This window comes from Coregonus clupeaformis, chromosome 3 (genome assembly GCF_020615455.1).
Source record: "Coregonus clupeaformis isolate EN_2021a chromosome 3, ASM2061545v1, whole genome shotgun sequence".
NCBI classification, from domain to species: domain Eukaryota; kingdom Metazoa; phylum Chordata; class Actinopteri; order Salmoniformes; family Salmonidae; genus Coregonus; species Coregonus clupeaformis.
In genome coordinates, this window is record NC_059194.1 from 6,652,409 (window position 1) to 6,666,873 (window position 14,465).

At 46.6% G+C, this 14,465-nt stretch overlaps 2 protein-coding genes across 2 annotated transcripts; both read right to left on the reverse strand.

The window, feature by feature from the left end:
* Positions 1-905: 905 nt before the first annotated feature.
* LOC121545930 (RDS/peripherin-like protein xRDS35) lies at positions 906-5,323 on the reverse strand. The gene is made up of 6 exons (XM_041856860.2): positions 4,433-5,323; positions 3,329-3,571; positions 2,820-3,007; positions 2,028-2,274; positions 1,645-1,806; positions 906-1,075 (listed from the first exon to the last, which is right to left on the reverse strand). Exons 1-5 carry the CDS (start codon positions 4,580-4,582, stop codon positions 1,648-1,650), a joined length of 987 nt encoding a protein of 328 aa, XP_041712794.1. The 5' UTR covers positions 4,583-5,323; the 3' UTR covers positions 906-1,075; positions 1,645-1,647.
* A 901-nt stretch (positions 5,324-6,224) lies between these two features.
* On the reverse strand, positions 6,225-14,230 carry LOC121540150. Its single transcript, XM_041848787.2, has 7 exons — positions 13,659-14,230; positions 11,942-13,520; positions 10,931-10,959; positions 10,444-10,572; positions 10,242-10,308; positions 7,907-8,014; positions 6,225-7,638 (listed from the first exon to the last, which is right to left on the reverse strand). The coding sequence occupies exons 1-7, from the start codon at positions 13,949-13,951 to the stop codon at positions 6,985-6,987; spliced, it is 2,859 nt and encodes a 952-aa protein (XP_041704721.2). The 5' UTR covers positions 13,952-14,230; the 3' UTR covers positions 6,225-6,984.
* Positions 14,231-14,465: the final 235 nt, after the last annotated feature.

Consider the following 14,465-nt stretch of genomic DNA (forward strand, 5'->3'; position numbering starts at 1 on the left):
GCACTCGAAATTTTTTGGTTTGTTGTCAAAACATAATGGAAAATGTAATTACAACTTTCTACGTGACCACACTTTGACGTGAACTTTCTCCAAACCCTGTCCATTGTTATGGTATGTTTGATGGTCATACATCTCCAGTGTTTCTGTTGCTGTGCAGGGAAATGTTGTAGCAGTAGTCTAGGGATTAGCTATATTAGGATTATGAAGGTGTTATGAGAGGTGTCAGAGTATACCTAGCAGGCCAGATGACATTGTACAGTCACTCTGCTCCATACTCTCACAGGCCTACAGTAGCCTAGGCCTACAGTATCACTGGCATCACTTTCAGTCAATACCCATCTATCTATCTATCTATCTATCTATCTATCTATCTATCTATCTATCTATCTCTCTATCTCTCTATCTATCTATCTATCTATCTATCTATCTATCTATCTATCTATCTATCTATCTATCTATCTATCTATCTATCTATCTATCTATCTATCTATCTATCTATCTATCTATCTAGTACAAAAGGACTGAACTCTGCAAATCCATTAAAAGCAACTAACTTTAATATATTAAATGCCTGATGCCAACTTCACATTAACTTAACATGTTACTTAGCAGTGCGTTAACAAACTCTATAGCCAGTCCAGTATTAAATTGACTGTAGGCCTTCTTCTGTTACCTGTGGGATTTAGATTTTGTCTGATCTGAATCAAAGATCATCAGAACATTAGTGTACTTCAAAGTGTATGTGTGTGTGTGTTTTAATTTACTTATGTACCAGTATGTGAATATTGTTTTTGAGTATTTACTAAATATATGTGTGTGTTCTTGGGTGCCTTTCAGTATTCCGTTTTGACTTTAATTGTTCTTGACCACATTAAACATCCCCCCCCCCCTCCCAAGGCTTGATTTATTGTCCATTAAGAGCAACAGGACACAAAAGGTTTAAGAACATCTGCATTGTTAGATTTTGTCAAGTCTTGTCTGTGCAGAGCATGGTTATATATTATATTTCCATCTAGCTGGACGTGGCTGCCTTCTCGCCGTCTGCCCCTGCTTCTGCCTCATCACCTGCTTCCACCTGTATTGATAAAGAGACGGGACACCATTAGGTTATCTTCTCGGGAACATCTTTAGTGAGATACAACCAAATGCATTACACAAAGCATTGTGGGTACTGTAGTACATCATGCTACACCAGCGGTCTGATCAGGAGGATGTATTGTTACAGAATGTTAAGATATTAACGTTTTGTGAAGAACAGGTACAGATGTAGGATCTTAATTTGAACACTCTTTTGTTGCTGAGAATTTTCCTGCACAGCAGGAAATGCAACCTTGTTTGAAAATTTCCACTTTGAATTTTCAGACTTGATTTGCACTAACGAAAAATGTATCAACCCCTACAAAAATGTACATTAATTATAATCCACATAATAATTTACATTTCCTGTTGCTGCAGGATTATTTTCCTGCTGTAGCAAACTGGCTCAAATTAAGATCCTACATCTGTGTGAACTGTCAGATCCACTAGGGACATTTTGTCAGCTCTATTTATTATCTTTCTATCTGCAACGTTTAGAGCGTTCCACGTCCCTGAACACACCCCTGATATGTTTCACAGAGCATTATGGGTACTGTAGTACACTACCTGTCAGAACTGCAGCAGTTTGAACACAGTGGTCTTGACATCCATCAGGGTCTCCTTAACCCCCTTCGCCAGGATGTAGCCCTCACTGTCAGCTTCAGGGTTCTCCGGGTCCATGCTCTCCAGAGCCGTCTGCAGGTAACGCAGGCTCACCAACACTGACATCTGTGGAGGTGATGTCACAGGGGTCAAGGTTCAACTCAAAGCCAAGGTTACAAAATGTATATCCACAGACACCTTACCACAGGGGCAGAGGTTGATGGTAACAAAATCACCACTGAAAACTACTGTCACCACATTACATTTACATCATTTAGCAGACACTCTTATCATTACAGGGCAAAGGTCAATGTACATATTTTCTCTGTGTTTGTGCATATGTATACCTGCAGGGAGATGACCGACAGTACCCCGGGGCCGATGGTGTTCATGAGGCCCATGTAGTAGTCGACCAGCGCCTGTCTGCAGCCGCGGTTGTACAGGTTCAGCTCCTCACTCTGGTGCTCATAGTTGTAGTGGGCAGCGTTGTCAGTCAGGTGGTTCTGGAGGCAGGGCCGAGGGGAGCCAGGGTTACAGCAGCTGAAGGGGACTCCATCCATCAGGTAACGACCGTCCACATTGCTACGCACACGACTAGAGAGGAAATAGGGTAACAGTTTGATTGAGTGTTTCCATTGTACATTTTTACCTTGAATAAATGACACTGGCTTTGATGAAGGATGACACATTTATGAGATGGCAGTTGGATACATTGTGTATGGAAATCCCATGTGAGTCATCATCACCTCAGACAAGTCAGACAACTGTGGTTTGTGGGCTTAACTTCACCTCTCCTCTCCACCCCCTCTCTCTCTCACTTCCTCTCCTTCTCCCCCCTCTGTCCCCCCCTCCCCCTCTCCTCCCTCCATCCCCCCTCTCTCTCTCACTCCCTCTCCTCCTCCCCTCTCTGTTCCCCCCTCCCCCTTCCATCCCCCTCCATCCCCCTCCCCCTTCCATCCACCTCTCTCCCCCTCCATCCCCCCCTCTCCCACCTCTATCCCCCCCTCTCCCCCCCTCCACCCCCCCTCTCTGCCCCCCTCCATCCCCCCTCTCTGCCCCATCCATCCCCCCTTTCTCCCCCTCCATCCCCCCTCTCCCTCCTCCATCCCCCTTCTCCCTCCTCCATCCCCCTCTCTCACTCCTTGACTTCTTTAGAGGTGAAGTCCAGGTATCTGTTGCTGATCCACTGCACCTCGAACCAGTCCCTGTAGTTGGTGTTGCCGCAGCAATGCAGTTCCATTTGTAGTCTGTCAATGGTCTCCTTCTGGAAGCAGCGGCCCGGGACATCCGTGTCCCGGTAGAACCGGATACCGTTCCTCAGGCCCACCTTGGATTGGACAGAGATTATGTCATAAAAGAGACCAGGAAGTCAAGGCTTGTTCTCAATTCATCTTTCCTGGATTCCTCATTTCCTATGTCCTTGCCGTCTTCTCAAAACGAATTGGAGGAAGAGGGGGGGACCTTGACCTTGACCTTGACCTTGATCTTCTCCTTCTCCTCCAATACGGATGTGGCGCAGGCGAGGAGATAGGATGCGAGGAATCACAGAAAAACTAATTGAGATAGGGTCCGAGTGTTGTCATTATGTTATTCAGTTGCATTCACCGTCTCATCCTTCTTCATCCCATCCCATCCCAGAGGCCCTTACCTTGAGGGACTCCTCGAGGTTTCCCTGCAGGGCGTAGCTGAGCACCACAGCAGACAGCAGCCAGACACACACCATCCACGCCAGGCCATACCAGGGCAGCAGGAAGGGCTTCCAGGGGGGGAACCGGGCAGAGTCCAGAGAGTCCTGACACACCCGCCCAGCAAACAGGTTGATCCCGATGGTTACCAAGCCCACCAGCATCAAAATGTTGGGCACCACGTGGATCTCTGTGTTGTCCATCACCTGGAGGGTCAAAGGTCAAATATAGGGTCACTGTACTATACCAGTTATAACAAATTAATAACAAAGGCAGTATACTAGTTATAACGCCGTAATAAACTACATCGAAACGATCGATCTATGTTACATTATAGAGCTAAGCATCAGAGGATATGTTCTGGCATGTACCGTTCCATGATGATGATTCCATTTATGTATGTTCATATAAAGCAATATGAGTAATGGTAGTCAGCACCCTACATAACTACTTCTATTGCGCCACTATATCCACTTCAGTACTATGACTTGCTCCACTATATCCACTTCAGTACTATGACACTATGTAAAGTGTAATCAACTACATAATTTGTCAGTTTTTTCTGTTGTATTGGTGTTATTGAGTTCAGGAATGTAGACGTTCTTGTTCTTTTTCAGTACGCCCCCCCACACAGCCACACACCAATACGCCCCCTCCACACTCACAGCCACACACCAATACGCCCCCCACACAGCCACACACCAATACGCCCCCCCCCCCCCACACACACAGCCACACACCAATACGCCCCCTCCCCCGACACACACAGCCACACACCAATACCCCCCCCCCACACACACACACACACAAAGCTTGTCCAGATTCAAGGCAACTGCATCATGACAGCCCGGTGTGAATAAAGCTTTGATAGGTGAAGGTGTGAGACAGACGCCACGCTGAGAGACACACTGAAAACACAACACAGTGGAACCAGCCAGGATAGACCACAGGAGCAGTAGAGACACAGACAGTTTTTTTTGTGTGTGTGCCGTGTGTATGCCGAGTGCCCGAAATGTGTGTGTGAACAGGTGTGTGTGCTGTGTGTGTGTTATAGTGTCAGCCAGTACCTCTGCCCTGCGGAGCAGCTCGGTCTTGAGGTACACTCCCAGGGAGAAGGTGAAGGCCCCAGCCAGCACGGCCAGCCAGGACAGCAGCCACAGACCCTGGGCCAGACGCACACGCCTCTGCAGGGGGAACTGCAGCTTCAGCAGCGCCATGGCTGGTGCTCACAACAACCAACACAGGACTCAGAGAGAGAGAAAAGGACGGAGGGAGGAGATGTTGGGATAATCAAGTAGAGAGAGATAACAGTGAAGGATGGGGAAAGAATATTGGTAGGTTCAAAGAAGGAAAGTTCTGGGCAATAAAGAAGGTGGACTACCGCGATTCATAGGAGTAGGTTATGCGAAGGTTGTTATATTAGACAGAGAAGTATGGCTTGGCCTTTCCAGGGTGCGTTGGTGAGTTATTATCAGGTTGATCTCCTGTAAGTTGTTCATGTGGGTTGAGATAAGAAGGGAGATCCGTCTGATGGTGAAGGACAAGTTTGGGTTGGGACGATAATCCAAAATGTTCACGTAGAAAGGAAAATATTAGAAATCTCCGTAGTAATCCAATTGAAGTCGTGAGACAAAAACTGAAGGCCAAGAAAATAATTAATCTAATAGATATTTGATCATCCACGTCCTTTTTTGACAGCAAAACTATGATCCTTCAAATCATCAGGTTATGGTTGCACCACGACAGTGACTCTTCGATTCACACAATTACTGACGATGACAACACCCGTTTGTTTTGGATGGAACCCCTCTGGTGTGGTCTGTGAGTGGTCAAGGTGCACCCCTAAATTCCTGCTGTGCCCATGGTGGAGGACACGGACTGGCCAATGTCGAGGGTACAGTATGGATATGGTAATCCCCCCATCATAGTCCCTGGGATCCTATTAGGACAGGAGCACCAATGGGAAAGCAGGCCAGTGTCTGATCAGCAAACCAGCACTGGGCCTACAGGTTGGATTTGACGGTTATGACAGATAGACAGATAGACGGGTAGACCGGTAGACAGATAGACAGATAGACAGGTAGACAGACAGATAGACAGATAGACAGATAGACAGATAGACAGATAGACAGATAGACAGGTAGACAGGTAGACAGATAGACAGATAGACAGGTAGACAGACAGATAGACAGATAGACAGATAGACAGATAGACCGGTAGACAGACAGATAGACAGATAGACAGATAGACAGATAGACAGATAGACAGGTAGACAGGTAGACAGATAGACAGATAGACAGGTAGACAGATAGACAGATAGACAGGTAGACAGATAGACAGGTAGACAGACAGATAGACAGGTAGACAGGTAGACAGACAGATAGACAGATAGACAGATAGACAGATAGACCGGTAGACAGGGGGGCAGGGCAACACAATGCCACAGATGTCTAAAGTTTTGAGGGAGCGTGCAATTGGCATGCTGACTGCAGGAATGTCCACCAGAGCTGTTGCCAGATAATTGAATGTTCATTTATCTACCGTAAGCTGCCTCTAAAACGTCTAGAGAATTTGGCAGTACGTCCAACCGGCCTCATAACCGCAGACCACATGTAACCACGCCAGCCCAGGACATCCATGCTGAGGAGAGTATTTCTGTCTGTAATAAAGCCCTTCTGTAGGGAAAAACTCATTCCCATGGCTGCACCCCATGTTCAGTATAGGTTAGAATAGGAGAGAGAGTGATGGCTTAACACAGGAAGTGGGTAATGTTTGGGAAAGACAAATCAAGAAACCTTGTCAGACATGTTTAGAATTAGTCATTTTATTGATCTACAACATGAAACTTATTTGGGGGGGGGGGTGACAGAAACTTTATACAGTTTTAGCTAAGAGAGTTTATTAGGATGGACAGCATAGCATTCATAAGTAAGGCCCTGTGTTTTGGACAATCATGTCACAAGACCTGGATTTTAACCTTTATTTAAAGCTTTTTCATCAAACTGTCCCCTTTTCTTATCATGTCAGATGGTCCAGCTCCATCCTCAGACAACTGCTTTATTTTCTGGTGTAATTCACATCTCTGGATAAGGTTTCAAATAAAGGTTAAAATCTAGGTAATGTGACATAGTAGCCCAAAACACATGGGGTAATCTGTTAATAGCAGCTGGATCGATGTTATTCAGATATGAAGGTTACTTCATTGGTTTACTGGAGCTTACAAAATAGCAGTCATTGTTACAAAATAGAAAATTCTACGACAAAAAAACTATTTCAATTCTGCATCACTTCATAAGGGAAAGGAGGGACTGTACCACATTGCAAACTTGAATTAATAATTACATCCTATATATACGTAAAATAATTGTTTAAGTCTAATACTTTCTTTACCACCGCACAACAAGACATTTGGGAAGGAAACAGAATGTAATATTTACAATACCATCACTCAAATGTATAGTGACATTTAGTGAGTCAAATAAATGCAGAACTACAGGCCTCAAACATCACAAACAAACCATCACAAAGAAACCAATACAATTTGAACAATCCTAGCCTATACAAGATTAGGTTACAATTACAGAAGTTCATAGGTTCCTTTCACTCCGCCCCCCTCTCGTCAGTTCTTCCCCCTCCCATGTTGGCCTTGTGCCCCCTCCCCCACACCTCCACTCCCATCCTCTGGGTGCGTCAGCTGGTGCAGGAAGTCATCCAGAACCCTCTGGGCCGTCAGATAGGACACATCAACAACAGCACCCTGCTTACTCTCAGCTGCTCTCCCTGCCTCTGCCACGCCCCCCTTGACAGAAGGCACAAGGTAACCCTCCCCCCCTGCACCTCCTGCACCCCCTGCACCCGACTCCACCAGAGGGTAGGGGTTGGGAGGGGTGTCAGTGTGAAGTTGGTAGTTGGAAGGCCGAGGCTGTCTTGCCGCTTGGCTGGCAGCTATCTTCTTATAGATAGCCATACTGATGTCAGCGACGGAGAAAGGGGGACTCATCGGGCGAGAATCCTCATTTCCTGTCTGACCTATCACCCCAAACCCCTCCTCCTCCTGCTTGCAGGGCATAAAAGCAGTGACCTTTTGTGGACCCGCCTCAAACTCCCTCAGTCCTACGCCTGGCCAATCAGACGGCTTCTGCTCCAGTTTTGGAGTGAATGATTCGATGTCGCCCGTAGATTGGCCGGTTTTCAAGGCGTTCTTCAGAAACTGCTTGACAGCGTCTCCAGAGTCAAAGTGCTTCTCTAGGAGCTCCTTGATCAGACAGGGAACCTGGAGGGCAGCACAGACATCCTCTCAGTTCATACAGTACAACAGACATAGAGAAATCAGTAGAGGAGGTACAATAAATGTTCATGTAGGCGGCAATGAGCTGAACACGAGTTGAGGAGATTATGGATACAGTATTTTAATGTAAGGCCACTATCAACTTTACAAATCATCATATTGTCTTTCCACCACTCTTTCTGTTGCCAGTACATGAACAAAGCTAGTGTGGGTTTTAGTTCATATATTGCTCAGTAGATGGTGCTGTGCTCACATTGATGTTCTCCAGAGAGGCGACGGTGGCGTTGGCCTGCTCCAGCTCTGTGCTGAGATGGGTGATACGCTGCACCATATATTTCCTCTCAGAGCTAAGGCTCTCGGTCTGCAGGGATAGAGCAGAGGACATGACTCAACATATTCAGTACAGTTTGTTCTAGAGATGGTATAGCAGTAGTACTAATTGTGCTCTCAGTCTTCAAGGACAGAACAGAGCAGAGGACATACAGTGCCTTGCAAAAGTATTCATCCTCCTTGGCGTTTTTCCTTTTTTGTTGCATTACAACCTGTAATTTAAATGGATTTTTATTTGGATTTCATGTAATGGACAAAATAGTCCAAATTGGTGAAGTAAAAACAATTCTAAATAACTTCTTTCAAAAAATTCAAAAAAATAAATAACGTAAAAGTGGTGCATGCATATGTATTCACCCCCTTTGCTATGATGCCCCTAAATAAGATCTGGTGCAACCAATTACCTTCAGAAGTCACATAATTAGTTAAATAAAGTCCACCTGTGTGCAATCTAAGTGTCACATGATCTGTCACATGATCTCAGTATATATACAACTGTTCTGAATGGCTCCAGAGTCTGCAACACCCCTAAGCAAGGGGCATCACCAAGCAAGCAGCACCATGAAGACCAAGGAGCTCTCCAAACAGGTCAGGGACAAATTTGTGGAGAAGTACAGATCAGGGTTGGGTTATGAAAAAAATATCAGAAACTTTGAACATCCCACGGAGCACCATTAAATCCATTATTAAAAAATTGAAAGAATATGGCACTACAATAAACCTGCCAAGATAGGGCCGCCCACCAAAACTCACAGACCAGACAAGGAGGGCATTCATCAGAGAGGCTACAAAGAGACCAAAGATAACCCTGAAGGAGCTGCAAAGCTCCACAGCGGAGATTGGAGTATCTGTCCATAGGACCACTTTAAGCCGTACACGCCACAGAGCTGGGCTTTACGGAAGAGTGGCCAGAAAAAAGCCATTGCTTAATGAAAAAAATAAGCAAACACGTTTGGTGTTCACCAAAAGGCATGTGGGAGACTCCCCAAACATATGGAAGAAGGTACTCTGGTCAGATTAGAATAAATTTGAGCTATGTCTGGAGCAAACCCAACACCTCACATCATCCCGAGAACACCATCCCCACAGTGAAGCATGTGGTGGCAGCATCATGCTGTGGGGATGTTTTTCATCGGCAGGGACTGGGAAACTGGTCAGAATTGAAGGAATGATGGATGGCGCTTAATACAGGGAAATTCTTGAGGGAAACCTGTTTCAGTCTTCCAGAGATTTGAGACTGGGACAGAGTTTCACCTTCCAGCAGGACAATGACCCTAAGCATACTGCTAAAGCAACACTCGAGTGGTTTCGAACACTTTGGAATGGCCTAGTCAAAGCCCAGACCTCAATACAATTGAGAATCTGTGGTATGACTTAAAGATTGCTGTACACCAGCGTAACCCATCCAACTTGAAGGAGCTGGAGCAGTTTTGCCTTGAAGAATGGGCAAAAATCCCAGTGGCTAGATGTGTCAAGCTTATTGAGACATACCCCAAGAGACTTGCAGCTGTAATTGCTGCAAAAGGTGGCTCTACAAAGTATTGACTTTGGGGGGGTGAATAGTCATGCACGCACAAGTTTTCAGTTTTTTTGTCTTATTTCTTGTTTGTTTCAGAAGAACAAATATTTTGCATCTTCAAAGTGGTAGGCATGTTGTGTAAATCAAATGATACAACCCCCCCCAAAAAAATATATTTTAATTCCAGGTTGTAAGGCAACAAATTAGGAAAAATGCCAAGGGGGGTGAATACTTTTGCAAGCTACTGTAAGTCAACACAACACTGTGTGTTGTAGAGGTGACAGAGCGGGAGAAGGATATTCAGAGCAGTGTATGTTTCTATGCCTGGGTGGGGATATGAGTTTGTATAGTGGCAGGAGTCTTTCTCGACCATATGACCTGACCTGGACAGACTAGTTATAGACCAGGGCCCACAGTGTTACCTGGCCAGGGCCCACAGTGTTACCTGGCCAGGGCCCACAGTGTTACCTAGATAAGATATCCTCAGTCTCTCTCTGTCTCTCTCTCTCTGTCTCTCTCTGTCTCTCAGTCTCTCTCTATCTCTCAGTCTCTGTCTCTCTGTCTCTCTCTCTCTCTGTCTCTCTTTCTCTCTCAGTCTCTCTCTCTCTGTCTGTCTCTCTCTCTCTCTGTCTGTCTCTCTCTCTGTCTCTCAGTCGCTGTCTCTTTCTGTCTCTCTCTCAGTCTCTCTCTCTGTCTTTGTCTTTGTCTCTCAGTCTGTCATGTTTGACCAGATTCTTACCGCTGAGTGCAGTTTCTCCCCCAGAAGGCTGTTGGTGTGCTGGGTACCTGTGTATGTGTCCTGGAGCCTGCAGCAGAGAGAGACACAGCATCATAAGCAAGGGTCTGGCTATGAATTCTGGGCCCATGTTGTATGCCCGTCCTCCTATAGCTCCTCCACTGCCAGCCTCCACTGCCGTCATCATATTATCATGAGCCCTGACCTCTTGAACTTCTCCTTCATGTGGCTTAGCTCCTCCCTGGCCCTGGCTAGCTCCTCCTCCAGGCTCTCAATGCAGACCACTGTTTGCATCAGGTTCTGGTGCAGCTCAGCATTTTCATCCTGCAGTGCCCTATTTACACACAGGAGGATCATGGGAGATGGAGTTTTATTAAAGAAATGCAGTCACATTTCCTAAGGTGGCCATTTTAGCACATTAGATGCAGCTCAGGTCAGCTTCTAGAGATTTCACATAGCTAAGTAATCCAGACTGAACGCTGTGCGTTGTACCATTGTTACACACATTTTTCATACAGCTTATCTAAACATGTTCTTCATCCATCTTTACTGATAGAGGTGATGAGAGAGCTCTGTAAGCCAATAGTGGAATCGATATCCAGTGACATTTCACAATAAAAAGGATGTTCTTTAAAGTGCATCGATAAACAAGAGGAGAGGATGAGGAGGAGAAGGAAAAAAATCCCACTCACTGGAGTTGGCCTATGTCACCCGTCAAGGCCTATGGAGAGAGACAGCACAAGAGAAGAGAAGATTAGAGATAACTGTCAATGATTTTCTAATGTAATAGCTTTTAATACAGTTATATTAGCTGTATTAGTCATGTTATTATCAATGTACAGTGCAGTTTCTTCACTTTCTAATAAAGTTTCATAAACTGAATTGAATGTTTTTTGGACAGAGATGAAAAGGGCAGAGAGAATGATAGGGACATAACAGAGCCAAAGGGATTGATTATTGAACTTTAGTTGATACGCTCCAGGAAAGCTATTGATTGTGTGTCAGATATGGGTCAGTGAGGTTAATAAAGCCAGAGCCGCAGCAGGGTTACTCAGGCCCTCTCTGTGCTAGCTGGCACTCTGGCCCTCTCGGGTTGGGTAGCGTGTTGTTCCCAATGCAACACAATGCCTATAAAGGTTACTCGTTACCTAACATGGTTCAGTATGGACAAGCGTCACAGACAGAGGATGACGCTTGAGTTCTCCTTATATAACTGCTGCTTTGTGGTTTAGGACATCAACTGACACTCCCTGTGTGGTTTGAATCACTTTGAGAACATTAAAGAACTTTGGGACAAATCCTACTTGGGGATCATAATGACATCAATGCATGATTTACCTAACTCTACAGTTAGGACCTACTATCTATAGTATGTATTTCGACCCTTTGACTCCATCGGCATACAGATGTAGGATCTTAATTTGATCACACTTTTGTTTCTGAGAATTTTCCTGCAAAGCAGGAAATACAAACTTGTATTGTATTTACGTTTTTTAAAGGCTTCTAAAGTTTGTAATTTCCACTTAGAAATTTCAGACTTGATTTGCCCTAACGAAAAATGTATCAACCCCTACAAAAATGTCCATTCATTATAATCTACATAAGACTTCACATTTCCTGTTGCTGCAGGATTATTTTCCTGCTGTAGCAAACTGGCAAAAATTAAGATCCTACATCTGTAGTTGACATCATTTATTTCTCACCCTGTGTGGTTTAGGATGCCAGCGGTAGGTTGACTGGCTGTGGCGGTCGCTCTGCTCGGAGCTGGGGCTGGCCGTGTCTCGTTCTCTGTTCCGGGACGAGTCAGACTTGCTGGAGGGAGACTCCGACTCGGGTCCTGGTACTGGAGGAGGGGAGTGTGTGCGGATCGGGGCGCGGTTGGGTAGCTGAGGCTGCTGGGTGTGTGGAGATGAAGGTGGGCTGTGGCTGGGCCTGTGGCTCTGGTCAAGGTGTTTGTAGCTCCGGTGTTTGTGATGGCTGGGCTCAGGGCTGGAGCTGACAGTGCCGTCTGTAAGAAGTGGCCCGTACCGCCCATGCCTATTACCGACAGGACCCTGGAAGTCAGGCAGGGAGGCTGGTTGGTCTTCATAGCCAGCTGGTGGGTGGGGTGGGTAGGGTTGGCTGGAGTGGCGGGTTGGGGGGCTGCCTAGACGAGGAGTGTGGTTCTTGCTTTCATACCCAAACTTTGCAGGGAGAGATATTTTCCGTGACCGTGCGTCAGAGCCATTCCTCAGTTTCCTAGGCAGAGCCTGCGGTTTAGTAGCCGGCTCCCTCTGTTCCCCCTGCCCATCTCCCTGCTTTTTCAAGGGAAGCTGGGGCTGACTTTTCGGTTGAGATTTGGGGGATGCTGGGGCTTTGGCTGGACACGGTCCTACAGTCTCGACAGGGACCCCCAGAGTATTGAGACGGGCGGGGCTGATGACCTGTTTAGTGATCTCATCCAGGAAGGCAGAGAACTGTATCTTCCCCTTCACCATGCTCTGCCTGGCTGCATCCTTCAGAGCCTCCACATCCTGCTTCCCCTTGGGCCCTGCTGCCTTGCCTGCCACCCGGGGGGACAGCACCTCCATGGACTTGGCCTTGCGGATGTCCCGCGGAGCCTCCTTGTTTTTCAGGATGCCTTTACTGGGGAGCTGGATGGAGGACACCGCCCTCTTTGGCCCAGCCAGGACCTCTTCACTGAAGGCCAGGCTCCGGCCCAGGCTGGCTGTCTTGTAGAGGGGTCCGTGCTTCAGGTGTGGGGATGTCCGTGCTTTCCCTCTGTCAGTTCCTGTGATCTGCAGCAGCCCCTCTTCACTGCGGCTGTGGCCCCGGTGTAGCTCGGAGTAGCCGGGCTCGTGTCCTCCCCTCCCCTGGGCCTGAGGATGGGTCCCAGGACTGCCTCCTCCGTGCATTCGCCCCTGTTTGATGGTGGCGTACACCTGCAGCTCGCTGTCGTCCTCCCGGAACTGTTGTCCTCCCGCAATGTTGGAGCAGGACATGGTATGCTGCGGCCGACTGGCGTGCTTCAGGGAGAACTTGTCGTCAATGCCAGCCTCAGAGGACCATTCGGTGGAAGAGTCGGAGGAGGAAGATGAGAGGGAGGAGGAAGATGCTCTGGAGAGGGTGACGGTGGTGTGGTGGTCCGACATCTCGTCGTCGTGATGAAGGTGCTGAGGATAATGATGATGATGGTGGCGTCTATGGGGTTGCTCCTGGTCGTCTTGGAGATTGTTACCATGGTAATGGTGGTGACCGTGGCTTTCACTGCTGCGTCTATCATTGTCCCGTAACCTGCTGTAGCTGATATGGAGAGATTAAGTAGTAATGATGTATTCATTCAATAACCACACTCAATTGTAGTCTTCATCAAATGTGCATTCCTCATTACTGTTTCAAAAAGGAAACTTTAATAAAAGGGAAACTCAAAAGTGATCTTACCTGTGTGTTTCCCTTTCTTGATCCTGGTGGTGATGATCGGGGTTGTGATGGCGGTGCTTCCCTGGTTTCATCTCACCTGGAGGAGGACTATGAACATCAGTGAAAAACTTCTCCATCATTTGTCTCTTCCCTGCAGGGAGGTCGTCGATGCCCTCCTGATGTCTCGCCTGTAAATAGTGTTGATCAGCTTCTGCTCTCCGTCTGGGGCTGCGGTCCCTGTCCCTATCCCTGTGCCCGTCTGACGGTGACCTCTTGGGTCTAACTGCTCCCTGTCTGTCAGCCTCAGAGATCATAGCTCCAGAGCAGAAGATGAACAACCATCCCACTGTCAGCGGGTTACTGGTGTTACTTATGTTCTGTATGAATGAGAAATTAATAAGAAATCCTTCAAGATATGCGCACCACGAATGCCTAAATGTCCAAAAAGGGTCTGGTAAAAAAAACAATCAAATTAACTAACCCAAAGTTGTGACTGCTGAAAGGGGAAAGTAATTATCTCAATGAAGTATCCAGCTGTTAAGTTATTCTGGACAGTTTATCAGCTTCTCGTCTTGTTGCTATCCATCTGTCTCCCTCGCCCTCCAACTTTACAATAGCTGCGTGACAGTGGAAGGGATATGCCACATCCCTGACCCAACATCAGTCAAACCGCATCGAATCCTGATGTAATGGTGTTTCATCGAACCAATTGAAAGCGCGAGACAGACAATTGTCCTTGTGAATGCAGAACAGGATCGAAACGACACAGCTGGAACAAGAACATTAGTGCAGTTCATTTAGCCTATTGATGTGGATTATTGTTATAAG